Below are 16,414 nucleotides of genomic sequence, written 5' to 3' on the forward strand. Positions count from 1 at the left end.
GCTGCTACTATGGAAGAGTAGTTAAATTTTTTAAGTTCACTTTGATTCAGCAAGACTCCAAGAGGTCGGAATTTGTTCTAGACTATATAGTTTGAATGATCTGCAGACCTTCTCCTGTTCCTAAACATCCATGGTTACAGAACCATATGGCATCTTACAACAATGACTTTCTATGGAGGCCATGCCCAGCAAGGGAGGGGTGACTATGAAAGTCCCCAGCTGATTGTTAACTGCTTCCACACTGTGAATTAATTCTGGAGCATTCTAAGGTAAGCAAAGGAGAAAACTAGAATATGTTTTAAGCTCTACAAATTATAAGCAGTCTAACCTTTTTCAAACAGGAATTATTAAGAATTATGATAGATTTCTCATTATGAGAGATCTTAGAGATTTTCACATTTTTTGGATATATGTACAGATACCAGTTAAAGACTGGCTCTGAATGGGCTGTGGACATTTAAAGTAAAAACAACTATAATTCTTTATCTAGTTCTGCATGGTGGCTTGTAGGTACTCAGTATCGACCGAGTAATGAAATAAGATAATATTAAATAAAAGGGGATGCAAACAAAATTTATCTCAAAAGACTTCTCAACCTTGCTTCTAGCCTCAATTGCCATGATCCTGTCTGCTGTAGAAGTTTTACTGAATTTCCTGGGCTGGGTAGTAGGCCTATGGAAGACCCCAGGATGAGCAAAGGCAGTAAGCCATCTGGAGGGTGGAGGGGATTAGGAAGAGAACTTTCTATGGAACTGCCCCTCTCAGGTCAGCTGAGTAGGCCCTGTTGGGGGCAGCCAGCTAACTTTACTGCCCCACTGTATTGTCACCTACCCCCACCCCCACTTAAGATCAGCAGTAACATCAACAACATACTCACCTTCAATTTCAGTCCAGTTGACAGCAATTTCTGCTATTGGAATTTTAAAGAACTGTGCTATGTAAAGCAATTCTACATCAAATGCCCTGAAACAGAAAATATATTGATTTTTATTTTTAAAAGACAATGTAATTAAATCTCCACCTTAGCATGTTTTACAGAAGTTTATAAGGCAGATATATAGCTTATAGAGTAAAACTGAAAGCTGGATTCATAGGTCATATAAAAGGTTAAGTAGTTCAGGAGCTTCATGGTAAATAATTTAGTTTGTCACTGTATAACATTTAAATGAGAAATATGGTGTCTCTATCATAACTCAGAAACTCCTAGAGATAGAATTGGCCTGTTAGGCTCTAAGAGAAAATTTAATCATGCAAATTTTCAAGATTGATGGTTTTCAATCCCAGGCTTAACTAGCTCAAGGCATAGAATTGATAGCATTTTCAACTGATTCAGAGAGCTAATAAAACAGAACTCTGAGGATCTCCTGGAGAAAATGTTGTCCACCACTTTAGAGTTGCTTGATTATAGTCCTCTACCACTGAAGGATCAAGGTTTATTTACTTGTTTATTTTAAAAAGATTTTTATTTATTTATTTGAGAGGGGGAGAGAGAACATAGGAGAGGTAGAAGCAGACTCCCCTGCTGAGCAGAGAGCTAATATGGGACTCGACCCAGGACTCCACAATATGACCTGAGCCAAAGGCAGATGCTTAACCAACTGAGCCACCCAGGTGTCCCAAGGTTTCTTTTTGAAATACAGGGTTGCCTAGGGACTTGCCTTTTCCTTTTCCTTTCCCCATGCCATTCTGGGCAAGATAGTACTGCCAGCTGTTGCAGTGAAAAGGCACTTTAGATTAGTCTGAAATGCTCTTTGGTTTAAGGACATACATACATGGGAATTACGTATATTGTCTCATTTTAACTTACATTGTTAAAATCATCTCTAGTCTGAATTCCCAGTTCATCCTTCCTTCTCCCTATGAAAGGCTCTGAAAGCTCCTCCTCAGTTACCTCTTGGTTTAGGTGAAATCTGCTTACCCTAGAGTTTCTGAATCCTGACTTAGAAGTTTTCCTGGATTCTGCTTACAGATTCTCTGAAACCAGTTTCTTCTTCTCATTGGCAGTGAGCTCAGGAAGAAGCACCACTGCCTTTGAAACCTTCTTCATGCTCTTGTAACCAAAAGTGCTGGAGGCCTTTACTGTTTGGCTTTCTTCTTGTTCTGTTAAGCAAGCCCCCTGCCCCAACTTTCTAGACTGCATGGAACACACTTCAGACTTCCAGGGATTGGTTTTAAAATATTAACACAAACAAGAAAATACCTAAAACCCACTTCTGTTTGCTTTCCTGATCCCAGACAACTTGAATTTTGGAGCTTTGTCTTCTTGGTCACAAAACTACTACTGTCCATTCTGTGACTAGTTTAATCCCAAGTATTTGGATAATTCAATATGAAAACTATTTAAAAAAAAATACTTAATGCTTTTTCTTATCCTAATAAAATATTTACTTAAAGATGATAAAACCATCTACAAAAGCGTTCTTTGTGTTAAGAAGATTGTGTAAAACTTCTGTTAACTAGCCTGGGACACTCAAGAAAGGAGGAAATTATTCGAATATTAAGCCTGGTTAACCCTTAATTCTCTTCTTTACCACAACACCAAAAAAATACCTAAAAGGCTGAATTAGTTCCAATGATATTCAATAATCTGAACAAGATTATTAATTGTTCTAAGGATATCAGCATATAGTGATTTATCAAAGACAAAACAACGTAAGAATGATGAGTAGAAAGGAGAGGAGAAAAAAGCACTGATTAATTGAATTTAATTAAAAAACTGAAAGGGCTAGTCTTCTACTATTACTTTTACTCTATCCTTCTCTTCCTTTACCTTTTTTTTTTTAAGATTTTATTTATTTATTTGACAGAGAGAGAGATCACAAGTAGGCAGAGAGGCAGGCAAAGAGAGAGGAGGAAGCAGGCTCCCCGCAGAGCAGAGAGCCCGACGCGGGGCTCGATCCCAGGACCCTGGGATCATGACCTAAGCCAAAGGCAGCGGCTTAATCCACTGAGCCACCCAGGCGCCCCTCTTCCTTTACCATTTTAAGACATGAAGATGTTTACTTTAAAAAAAAAGTATAGTTAAAAAAAAAAGTATAGTTCACATCACCATATTATAAGAGACCAATCTGTTACCAAAGAAAACATAACTAAAATACCAAGTATTTCTAGATAGAGCCTTATGCTATTGTACAGAAACAGAATAAGGGTTAGTCTCCGACTCAAACGCCTTCATGTGTTTTTGCAGATGTAGGGAGGGCAGAGTTGCTGTTTTCTTTTGTTACTCAGTTCCTGATATAGTTGTGAGCTCACAGATATTTTCACGAAGAACAAAGAGCGCGTCGATAGTCTGTTAAACACAGCAGACACACACATACCCTACTGCTCCCTCCTGAAATCCCACTAAAATTAAAACAACAATCATGGAATAAGCACATAAGAACAAAGAAGAGAGGAAAGTAATAAAAAAATATCGGAAACTTGGGAAGCAGCTGGCAAACTGGTAAGTAGGAAACGCAGACTGACAACAGGAGAAGCTTAGAACGGACGCATGGCTACCGCAGAGCCCCCAAAGGCTCAGGCATCATTGGCCTCACTGCACATGATGTCTGTAAGTGGCAGTTGTGGTGGGGAGGGGGGGATTCAAAAGGGAGGACTCACAGAAAATCTCTAGGAGATTCTCTTTTCCTCAAGTTTGCTCTGTGAATGCTGGCAACCAGGCTTCTATTTCCCAGGCAGGAAATCAAGAAACAAGAAACGTGAAAACAACCAGCACAAAAGAGAGTGACAGCTGGGAGTTTCCCACACCAAGTGGCTCTGTTACTTAGTCTGTAGTGACATCAATCAGTTGATCAGAGTTCTCTGCCCACGCACACAGCTTCTGATGAGCTTTTCAGGACCATACTAGATAATGTGAGGACAGAGGTCCCACCTGTGTTTTACAAGTGGGAAGAGAAAAAGGGTGCAGGTTTGCAGATCTGGAGCAGCTACCGCATGCTCAACAAGATGCGTGAAAAAGAGCCATCTTAAGTCCTGGAAATCATGGTCTTTCAAAACACTGGAGAAGAAGCTTCCAAAAGGAGATGGGAACAACATGCATAGACAAAGAACTGAGATTCAGATTACTGTCAGAACTGGACCTCTCCACAGAAACACTCGGTGCCAAAGACAATAAAGCAATGCCTTCAAAATCCTGAGGAAAAATGATTTCCAACCTAGAATGCTTTCTCGAGCTATTAGGCAAATGTGAGGGGAGACTAAAGGCAGGATCACATGCAGGGTCTCAAGGTTTCTTTCTCTTATGTTTAGGAAGTTTAACAGGATGTGCTCTACTGCAGTCACGGTGTGAAACAAGGACAAGGAAGAGCAGGAACTGTGCAGCAGGCCAGAGAACAGCCTGATAGATGAGAGCCGACAGGGTGTCTCCAAGAAAAAGGTGAAACTGATGCGTGATCTGCTGCATGGGACCATATGGACATACTTTCTACTCCGCTACTCCACATGGAGTGTGAGCCTAAGTGACAGGTCCATAGTAAAGAGGCTGACAGAAACTCTAGATGTTTATTATCTTTAGGAAAACAGAAAGTACTATAGGGATATCATACACTTGGCTCAAATACGAATTATCTTTACACAGCTATACCAATCAGTAGTGATCTAACCACAAATTATGTAGAAACTGCATTAGGAGGATACGTGTGGAGGGTGTACGGGGGTTTAAGAGAACTACATACATATCTGTTGATTTATTTTGGAAAGTAGTATCTAAAACTGAAAAATGGAGACAGGGCTATGCAAACCCATTATTTTGAATATGAAAGCAAATACCACAAAGAAACAGCAGAGCTGAAAGTGATATAGTTAGGGAGTAGGAATTAGAGACAGAGGGAGATGGGGAAGGGAGAATGATTTTTTAGTATAAGCCTTATGGAATGGACTTTAAGTTATTAACATGCATAACACTGATCTGAAAAAGAAGTATTCCTCAGAAGAAAGTATATTGCAAAGAATCCATTTTTTTTAAAGATTTTATTTATTTATTTAAATATATTTTTTTTTTTGAAGATTTTTATTTATTTATTTGACAGACAGAGATCACAAGCAGTTAGAGAGAAGGAGGGGAAGGAAGCTCCCTGCCGAGCAGAGAGCCCGATGCGGGGCTCGATCCCAGGACCCTGAGATCATGACCTGAGCCAAACGCAGAGGCTTTAACCCACTGAGCCACCCAGGCGCCCCAAGATTTTATTTATTTATGAGAGAGAGAGAGAGACCACGCCTGGTGAGGGAGAGAGGCAGAGAGAATCTCAAGCAGATTCCCCGCTGAGCAGGGAGCCTGACGTGGGGCTCAGTCCCAGGACCCTGAGATCATGACCTGAGCTGAAGAGGGCAGATGCTTAACTGACTGAGCTACCAACGTGCCCCACAGGTCTGTAATTTGAATCAGAGATGCCTGCCCAGTCTATTTTTTTTTCTTTTAAAGATTTTATTTATTTGTTTTTGAGAGAGACAGCACAAGTGGTGGGGAGGGACAGAGGGAGAAGCACACTCCCCACTCTGCAGGGATCCCCATGCGGGGCTGGATCTTGGGACTCCAGGATCATGACCTGAGCCAAAGGCAGACACTTAATCAACTGAGCCACCCAGGCACCTGTCTGCCCAGCCTCATAACTATACCTTGATCATCTGGTTTGGAGAGTGAGTGTTGGTTGTCCTAAGGAAGAACTGAAGAAAAAGTTGAGAAAGGAAGGGTCCCCATGTGGAGACAGATTATTCTGTACCTCTTAAGGCACAGGAAGGCACTGAGAAGCCACTGAGGATTTTAAGCAAAAGAGGTGGATCTGAGCACTTTTAAATTTGAAAAGACTCCTTGGGATACAGCAAAGGCAATAATGGCGTCCTGCATGGTAGTAGAGAAGACGAAGAGAAGCTAAGGGGCATAAAAGCTAAAATCAACAGGCCGGGGCCATGGACTGGATATATGGAGGGGCTGTGGGGAATGTCTGAGCAGACTGCAAGGTTTCAAGCTCCTGTGTATCCGTGTCATTCACTACGCAGGTGGAGAGCTGAGGCGAGATCTGGGATAACGACAAGCCGGATGACCAGGATATGTCAAGAGAGAGCATTCAGAAGTACAGAACACTGCTGATGGGTTAATTACGACACTAAGTGGTCATATCAAAATTGACCACTGGATTTCATGACAGGACAGGAGGTCCCTAGATGCTGAGATGGAGGGATGGGGAAAATCCATACTAAGGTGGGGTGAGGCATTAGTGGGAAGAGAGAAAACAGAAGGCACAGAGCATTCTTTCAAGAAAAGGCTCACTGTGAAATAGGCCTGGAGCTGGGGGGGGGGTGTCAATGGAGAGGGTTTCTTTTTTTTAATAGCAAGAGAAATTTAAACTTGTTTTAGAAACTGATGGGAAAGATGAGGTTGACAGGAAAAGACAAGACAAATAAGCGAACAGGATGAAGTTCTTAAAAAGGTAGAAGGGGATGCAGAGGTCGAAAGACTGGTTGGTCACAGGCAGGAGAGGGAACTGACTTAAAAGGAAAGAAGGAAAAGAAAAAGGAGGGGCTCTCTTCCATTCTGGTACTTCTGAGCTTTCTTTCTCTTCAAAGGAAAATATAGAAGCCTAAAGAAACAGGATGTTTTCAGGACTTTTGATTTGTACTGTCCACAACTAAGGTGAATAAATTAACTTTATGCTGTATGTTTAGATCCAACTCAGTAACAGAATAAAGATATGGATTAATTTTACACATACAAGTTTCAGTTCTGTTTAAAGCTTAGTGTTCATTCTCAGAATACAGGGTTGCTTCTCATGATGTGCAGGAGCGGCTGTGTGAGACATGCCCTGTACATCTGGTCAGGAACTTACCATCGTTGAATGTGTAGAGACGAAAACGTCCGTGAAGCTGCTTCTCGAGTAAATAATTTGAATCCACACTGTGTGTCTCTGATTCCTTTGACACATAGGAACCACACCAGAAAGTGGAACCCATACATGAGCAGAGTACGGAAGTAAGAACGCTGAAACAAAGAGAAAATATAAAGGACTTTTCCACTAATCTATAAAGGACCATTGAAAACACCTGGCTGTACGCAACTGTATTTTAATATTTAATTGGCTGGGTAGATTTTACTTAAGAGCACCACTGTTTTATTAGCTTCACTGGTGAAGTATATTACAGAAACTTTGAGGGTTCCTACTGCTTAGAGCAGGGCCAAAGTACCAGGGAAATGGTTACTCCTTTCTCACAGGTTCAAGAACAATCAGACAAGAATCACAGTACCTGTGAGAGGTCAGGGCTTTAATCTACCAGGAGCATACTATATCTGTTTTGGGCTGCTATGAGCAAGGAGAGCATCTCATTCATCTATACATTTTATGCCTCTTTGCCCCAGATATATTTCAGTTTCAAAAAGGTGACAGTTGGGGCGCCTGGATGGCTCCATCAGTTAAGTGGTTGCCTTCAACTCAGGTCATGATCTCTGGGTCCTGGGGTCAAGCCAGGGGTTGGGCTCCCTACTCAGCGGGGAGTCTGCTTCTCCCTCTCCCTCTGTCCCCTGTCCCCTGGCTCATACTCACTTGCTCTCTCAATTAAATAAAATATTTTTAAAAAAGGTGACAGTTATTGGAATATCTTGGAGATATAAAACACTATGATTTAAACATAAAGTTCTATGCCTAGTTAATGAGAATTGATCAAAGAAGTATAGCAGAGTGTCACAAAAGTCACAGACTAAGAAGAAATCTGAAACAATAGTCTCTCTGGTTAGGTATGACACATATCTGATAAATAGATTTTAATGATTAAGTTTCTTAATACTTTGGATATTCAACTTAAGTAGTCTTTAATCCTGAGTATTCACATTATTAGTAATTAATTTAATTAGTAGTACGTGACATAATATTCCATTATTTATTAAGTACTGCAAACTTTAAAACATAAAAATAACAGATCATTAATTATCATTGTATTCAAGACTCTTATATTTAGGATTAAAATAAAGGATCTCTTAAAATTTTCTACAGCATAATAAATCCATGGAATGATACACTATATATGAACATTGGCAACCTACTGAAAGTCTATGTAGAACATTTACTATTTCAACTATTTAATATTTCTCTTCCTCCTTTGGTTTTTGCTTTAGAACTGTAATCTTTAGTATCATTCTTCATTTACTGGCTTTTTCTATCATCATCAAACAGAAACACAACTAACTGATACCAGGACAAAGCAGAGAAAGCCACTGACCTGAGCAGATCTGTATTTGAACCCTGGCTGCATTAAGAATTAGGAGGGTGACCTTGAGCAAATTCCTTCAACTCTCTCCATCCCACTTTCCTCATCTATCAAATGGGAAAGAAAATGCCCACTTCACAAAGTAATTGTAAAGATTAAATGAGATAGGGGTGCCTGGATGGCTCAGTTGTTTAGCATCTGCCTTCGGCTCAGGTCATGATCTCAGAGTACTGGGATCAAGCCCCACCTCACATTCCTCACTCTGCCGGAAGCCTATTCTCTCTCTCCCACTCTCCCTGCTTGTGTTCCCTCTCTGGCCATTGTCTCATTCTCAAAAAATAAATAAATAAATAAATAAAATCTTAAAAAAAAAAAAAAAAGATTAAGTGAGATAACAGTCAAGCCTTTAGCCAGATTGGCACAGACAGTAACAGGAACTCAATAAATGTTTTTAATAAAGGAAGAAAGCTTGAGAGCTCACTTTAACCTCCTGACCACAATTTCATTTGTGTATTACATAGGGCAGGTATGTGAAACAAACTTCTTTTTAAGTGTGTGTGTATGTATACTTGTATGTGTTTTTATTATGTTTCACGTCAAAAAGGAAAAAGCCAAATAACACTGTGAAACAAAATATCTGCAGTACATGCGATTAAAAATGATTAGCATCCATTCTTTCTACATTAGAAAGATAACATTTTAGAACTCTTTAGTAATAAAAAATAAAACGTACAGTCATAAAGCAAATTGGACACAGTCTAAGAGCAGCTCACAGAAAAGGACACAAAAGAGCCTTTTAAACATATAAAACAATGGTCATTCTCATTAGTGACCAATAAGACCAAATTTTACTATAGAATGATGCCATGTTACACCAGTCAAACTGGCAAACGCTAAAGAGAATCAAAGCATTAAATCTCTTGTTAGGATATGGAGCGAAGACAGCACTCCACTAATGGGAATATAAATTGGTTACCACTTTGGAAGAGCAATTAGACAAAATGTTTGTAAACTGTAAAATAAACTTTGTGAAAGGATCTAGCACTTCCCATTTATTACCTGGAATCATTAGTTATGTTCTGATGTAAATAGGTCTTACCTCTCTAAGCAGATAGGGCAGAAACCTCATCTTAAAATACTTTGGTAATCTCACAACAGCTTGCTCAGTGCCTTCCATATAAAATATTTCCAATAAATACTGGTTGACTGATTAAACCTCCAAAAGAGCATTTATGCTTAGGAAAGGAACAAATAGAAATCGAAAGATAGAAAAATTAAAATGTAGAAAAAATAATGCCTATAAACTATTCTCCTTGAATGATTTTTAATGTGATTTAGGTGAGCTTACTGGTTACCAAACGAAAATATCCTATGGCTACTTTTGCTTGGATCTAAATAGATTTTTGTTCGCTTTAAGATAATGGTTATTTAAAAAAAAAAACCAGAAACACATGGGGTTCACATGAAGACCTTATTTGACTACTAACATATATAAAGCATAACAAGGTAAACTACAAACAAGAGGATCTCCCTTTAATTTTTATAACCTTGTAAAATATCTTACAAGACTTCTAAAAATATTATGGAACAGAGTTAGTTCAATGAAACTAACAGTCATAGAGTAACATTATAGAAACTTCTGAAGTAGACATTTAAAAATATGAAGAGAAAAGACACTCACTACTTTAATATTAACAATAATCTCTCTAATGTTAATGAAATTAACATTCCTTGTAAACAAGGAATTCAGGTGAAATTTAAAGCTGACTGGTACTTAAATTATCTTAAATTCCAAGAAGTCCCAAGACTTAAGCCAAGACTCTTCAAAGAAAATCTAAAGATATCAAATAAACACTAATGGAGTCTATTTTGAATCCTTTAAAAATGATAAATCCAAGAATGCCGAGACAATATACACATCCCTGTTTTAACTATTATACAGAACACATGGGCATGCGGATACACTGAAGATGGTATGGACTCCAGTGCTGCTGTGTCATGTTTGCCTTCCAAGAGAGCAGCAGACAGATGGTAGGATTAACAGAGGATATGTCTAAAAGTATTCAGGAAAGAGAGATCTGAAAACTATACAATTAAGCTATTGAAGTTGCTGTTCACTATCTTGATTAATTCTTTCGTAATCTTCTCACTGTCCACAGACTGATCACCATGCAAGGGTTCAGACTATGTATAGCATCTTTAGAGAAAACTGGAGTGGCTCAGGAAGGGAAGGCCATGCTGCACTTTCTTGCACGTGCAGCAGGTGGAGATGAACTTGTATAAGGCAGGTAGGGTTCTACGACAATACACAGGACCTGAACTACAAGCCTACTGAGCAGCAGCGATGCATAACATCTGCAGTAGACTACTGCAGGTTTCTCGCCAGTGGATCAGTTTGTCCTTCTTTTCTACAGAGTAGCAGCTGATTCCGTGGGCTTCAAAGGCATGACATCAACCACTAGGTTTTAGAGATGGAGGAACAGATGAATAGATGACAAAATAAATGATAAATACATAGATCCTGGGCTAGATCCCTTGAGGTCTAAAAGCAGTACTAGATACAAAGGAGAATTAGATGATAGCACAGTTGTATTTAAATACTATCGCCAGGAAAACTTCAGTTTTCAAATAATGGAAGTTCTAAATGAAAAGAATTTACATCATTAAAAACAAAACCAAAAACTTGGTTCCTTTCTCCTGCCATGAACAATAAATACAGGTCCCAGCTATCTCTTGCCTAGAGATTATTTCACTAGCTTCCTAATTGTTACTCTCTTGCTTCCTATTTTGCTGTATCTTTTTTAGTTTCACCAAAGGGACTATCCTTCTTTTCTCCTAAATTTTTTAAAAAGGAAAAAAATTATACATTAAAACCATTAAATTAATAGTAGCATAGTCTTAAGTGTTTTTGTTTGCACAGATATTGTAACATAAGTAATTATGTTGTATTTACACTACTATATATTTTTTAATACATCCTAGTATTTTGGGTATTTTCCTGCGTTATTATATAGTGTCCACTATCATCTGTCTTATTTACTGCATGATGATATTCCATCCAGGAGAAATATCTGTAATATTTTCTATTGTTGGGTTTTAATATTTTATAGTTTCTATTATATAATTATAAAATAATGTAAACATCTTGGACATGTACTTTTCCTTTCCTTATCCCTTGTGTATCACTAAAGTGATGAAGCTGGACTAGCTAACCACTAACCAATCTTTCAATTTTAACTTCTAGTAGTAGGATACTTTTTATGGTTAACAGATTACCTTTTCCAAATACTATCAAGAGTCCATATAGACACAGAGCATTGGATCAGATGCTGAAGATATTAATTTATTTCTTAAGGAAAGAAGAATCTTGGGCATAATCCTTAAGAGGTTCCATGATGCTGCCATCAGTATATCTTGAAAAAAAAATTATTATTTCTTTGTATCTTACTTCAGAATTATTGAGGGAAAGATTCAGCCTTTTATTCCACTGGTTCTCAAACTCTGGTATGCATTAAGTTGACCTGGGAAATGTTAAAGAATGCAGATTCCTGGTCTATCCCTCTAGTCTGATTCAGTGTGTCTGGGATTGGCCCAGAAATATGCATGTTTAAAACAAAATAAAACAAAACTTCCCAGGCAATTCTGACCTTGCATTGAAAAATATTGCTTTATTCTTGATTTATTTGGGCACTCTAGTAGAAACATTAAGAATATAACAGACAGGAGCGCCTGGGTGGATCAGTGGGTTGAGCCTCTGCCTTCAGCTCGGGTCATGGTCCGGGGTCCTGGGATCAAACCCCACCTTGACCTCTCTGCTCAGCGGGGAGCCTGCTTCCCTCTCTTTCTCTGCCTACTTGTGATCTCTCTCTCTGCTGAATAAATAAATAAAATCTTAAAAAAAAAAAAAGAATATAACAGACAATTACTGGGCTTGACACACTGGACCCAGATTTTTAAGTGAAAAAATAAAATAATTAAAATACATTGCACAGAATAATTCTTTAATATATTTTCCCCTCCCAAGTTACTCCAGCTTTTCTAGACATATACAAATTACAAAATGAAGAATTTAATGTCTTCATTGAAGACAGTCACACTTGTTAAATTTTAAGGTACAGTAATTTTCTAAGAGGAATAAAGTTAAAAAAAAACAAACAACTTTAAATGAAACCCAAAATACAGTACTTAAAGTGTGCCAATATGAGAAAAACTAAAGGCATGTTAAAGGTTCAAAAATGCATCATTTAGAAGTTTGCCTTATATTAGAACTGAATGGGAACTCTTCTATCTTAAAAAAAAATAAAAAAGAGCTGCTTGCATCCTAAGTCAAAGTGACATCTATACCCTTTTTTTACACTCATTAAAAAATAGTAACACAAAAACTCGATTCCTAAATGTGCTTTCACAAACCTTCCAATATTAAAAATTTTTCTTCCTTTGAAAGCAAACTCATTTTTATGAGATTAAACATGAAAGCTTATTTTTTTGCTAAGGAGTATGAAAAAAAGAGGAAAAAACTTGCTGATCATGCCTGTCAGTGAAAGCCTCACCTGAGCAATTGATTCTTTTTCCAAATGAGCTCGAGATCCACATGCAATAGCCATTTGTTCCTGAGGAAAAAGCAATAAAATGATTTTTCAATGATTTTTCAGTTATTAAATATCATTACCAAAAAAATATGTATATATATATTTTTAAAGATTTTATTTATTCATTTGACAGATAGAGATCACAAGTGGGCAAAGAGGCAGGCAGAGAGAGAGGAAGGGAAGCGGGCTCCCTGCCGAGCAGACAGCTTCACTCAGGGCTCAATCCCAGGACCCTGAGATCATGACCTGAGCCAAAGACAGAGGCTTTAACCTACTGAGCCACCCAGGCGCCCCCAAAATATTTATTTTCAGTGAGATTATCTCATTTTTAAGGTACGGATTTTTAAAAAAAGTAACATTAAATATCTTTTTCTTCTTACATTAAATATCTTTAAAGGTTTACTTAGGTGTTCAGAATATATACAGCTTCAATAAGCCTAGTTATACTTACTAAGAGGAAAACAGGGTAGATATTAGGGGCATGTATGACTTGAAAATTCTTATTTTTAAATGATTCTTCGAATTAAAAATACTGTATTAACATAGTTAGAAGGAAAAATAGTGGAATTAGAAAAAAAGGTATCTGTAAATGCTATGATTATACATAATCATTACATTCTGGGAAATCCAAGATTATCAACTGAAAAACTACTACACATATTAAGGGAATTTAAGAAGATGAGTGGGCACAGATGAAGATATATATATGATACTTTAGTCTGTATATGTACAATCAGAAAATAGAATGGAAGATGGTTTTGTAAAATCAATAAGAAAGCAAACTCTGGAAATAAACTTTACCTAAAAAATGTGGCAATACCTAAATAAAGAACACATATACAAGCTACCAAGGGAAATAAAAGAACCCAACACATAGAAAGGCATACCATGATCATGGATGAGCAGATGTGATAACAGTATCAAAAATCAATCCTCCTTAAAATTAATCTTTATTTTTTATTTTATTTTTTAAAATTAATCTTTAAGTTTAAGGTCATACCAACAGAAATATCAAAATAATTTCTCACTGAACTTGATTAAGCTAATTTTTATAGTTAATATTGTAAAATAAAGAACCAGAAGAGCCAGGAAAATTCTAAGAATGTGGATTTAATATATATTATAAAGCTATAGTAATTAAAACAAAGGTATTAGAATGTGAACAGATAAACCCATGGACCAGAATGGAAAGGCCAGACACACACACACACACACACAATATGGATACTTAGAATATGATAAAGATGACATTTTCAATCAGTAGGGAAAAGATGAACTGATAAATGCCATGGGACATCTAGGTAGCTACTTGGAAACCAAATTAAGCTGAACCTGAGCCTCATACTAAATAGTAGGATATATTTCAGATACATGAAAGATTTAATTGTAAAATATCAGGAATAATTTTTTAAATGATCTCAAGGAAAGCATAAGTACACAAAATCTAGAAGAAAAATCAATTTGAGGAACACCTGGGTGGCTCAGTTGGTTAATCGGCTGCTTTCGGCTCAGGTCATGATCCCAACGTCCTGGGATTGAGTCCCACGTCAGGCTCCTTGCTCAGCGGGGAGCCTCCTTCTCCCTCTGACTCTTCCTGCCACTCTGCCTGCCTGGGTGCACTCTCTCTCTCTCTCTGACAAATAAACAAAAAATCTTAAAAAAAAAAAAAAAAGAAAGAAAGAAAGAAAAAGCAATTTGACAATAAATTTAAAAAAAATAGCAAAACAAAAATCCAAGCATTTTCAATATTAAAAGACACCTGGGGTGCCTGGGTGGCTCAGTTAGTTAAGCATCTGCCTTCGGCTCAGGTCTTGATCCCAGAGTCCTAGGATAGAGTCCTCTGTTGGGTTCCCTGCTCACCCAGAAGTCTGCTTCTCTGTCCCTCCCCTGGCAGTTGCTTTATTTCTCTCTCTCTCTCTCTCTCTGACTTGCTCACTCTATCTCTCCCTCTCAAATAAATTAAATCTTTAAAAAAATTAAAAGACACATAAATTGGGGGTAAATATTGGTAATTTATATTATAGACAAAAAGATCATTTCCAAAATACTAAAGTACCCCTATGAATTATTATAAAAGTAGCCTGAGAACTCAGATGGAAAAGAGGCAAAGGTTATAAACACAGTGTTCATAAAAGAGGAAGTGAAAATAGCTCTTAAACAACTGAAAACATCCTCAATCACATGTATCCCAAGAGCAATGCAAATAAAACCTATCAGTGTTTACAATAGGGTGCCTACACGCCCTACAGACAGGAATATGAAAACTACCAAAACTACAAATATACATATAATCTGATCCAGCAATTCCACAACTAAGAATTCTTCCTTTAAACAAACTTGCATATGTATGAAAGGACTTTCAAGTAGGGTTAATCATTTCACTGTTGTTTGAAACAGCAAACCTGCATGTCTATCCAAAGGCATTAGTTATTACACCGTGAAAGAATGAGGAAGGACTTAGCTGTATAAATATGGCTCAATCCCCAGGATACACTGTTAAGTGGAACAAGAGAACAGTGAATAGTGCAACAGTTCACATTTTTAAATAAAGAAAACATATATACATCTTCCAGATGGATAGACAAGAAATTAACACTGGTTACTTCTGAGAGTAACTTGAGTGGCTGAGAAATGAAGGGCAGGCCTTCCTTCACTGTGTATCTTCTTGTGCCATTTGACTTTTGAACTATTCACCAAAAGAAACAACACTAAAAGTGCATATTATAGGAAAAAAAAAAGGCAAGCATATAAAATTACCTGTAATAAAACTTTATTATAAAGAGAAAAAGTCATATATAATCTCACTACCTAAAAGCAGCCATTTATAGTACTTTATTTCCTAGTGTTTTCTCCCCCTCTGCATTTAAAACCATAGCTGAAATTTACCTACATATCAGTTTTTTCATTCAAAATAACCTAAAAATTTCTTATATTCAAGTCATTATTTTTCAATTTTTTATTGTAAGTATTTTCAAACAATACACAAAAGCAGAGAGACTAGGAAAATGAAGCCCCCATGTGCCCATAATCTGTTTCAACAATTATCAATACATTTTAAAAAAATAAAATGAAAAAAAAATATACCAGTACATGGCCAATCTTGCTTCCTCTAAAGCCCCTCATCACTATCCCATCCAACAAATTCTAGGCATCCCATTATAAATTGCTGTATATTTCAAATACAATAGCACTATCACAACTAAAACATCAATAATTCTTTAATACCACCACGTACAGTTTTCCGATTTGTCCACTTATCTCATAAATGTTTTCAGTTTATTTGAATCAAGAGCCAAATAAAATTTATTCAAATTAGTTGATGTTTCTTTTACCTGTGTGTTCCCCCCACTTTGGTTTAATTTTCTTCTTATACTCTATTTGTTGAAGAAACTATGCAATTAGTTTGTAGAATTTCCTAGATGTTGGATTTTGTGGACTGTACTCACATTGCTGACATTTATCATGTTCCTCTGTCTTCTATATTTCCTGTAAACTGGTTGTTAGAAGCTTGATAAAATTCAGGTTTACTTTTCAAGAACTAGCCGAACTGCATGCCTGTCTTTCTTTTTTGTGTGAATGGTGAGGGCAATATTATATTTCACCATAATGATTAACCAGATTTTCACTGCTTG

General features: G+C 37.2%; 1 protein-coding gene across 1 annotated transcript in view; it reads right to left on the minus strand.

Annotated features, from left to right (window-relative positions):
- The window catches only part of ALG5 (ALG5 dolichyl-phosphate beta-glucosyltransferase), a 39,429-nt gene that overhangs the window by 2,067 nt on the left and 20,948 nt on the right, over positions 1-16,414 (minus strand). The window contains exons 7-9 of the mRNA XM_045978455.1: positions 12,744-12,803; positions 6,822-6,973; positions 878-963 (exon numbers count right to left, since the gene is read on the minus strand). Of these exons, the coding sequence (XP_045834411.1) occupies positions 878-963; positions 6,822-6,973; positions 12,744-12,803 (298 nt within the window). The remainder of the gene's footprint in view (positions 1-877; positions 964-6,821; positions 6,974-12,743; positions 12,804-16,414) is intronic.

Source organism: Meles meles, chromosome 14 (genome assembly GCF_922984935.1).
Source record: "Meles meles chromosome 14, mMelMel3.1 paternal haplotype, whole genome shotgun sequence".
Lineage (NCBI taxonomy): Eukaryota > Metazoa > Chordata > Mammalia > Carnivora > Mustelidae > Meles > Meles meles.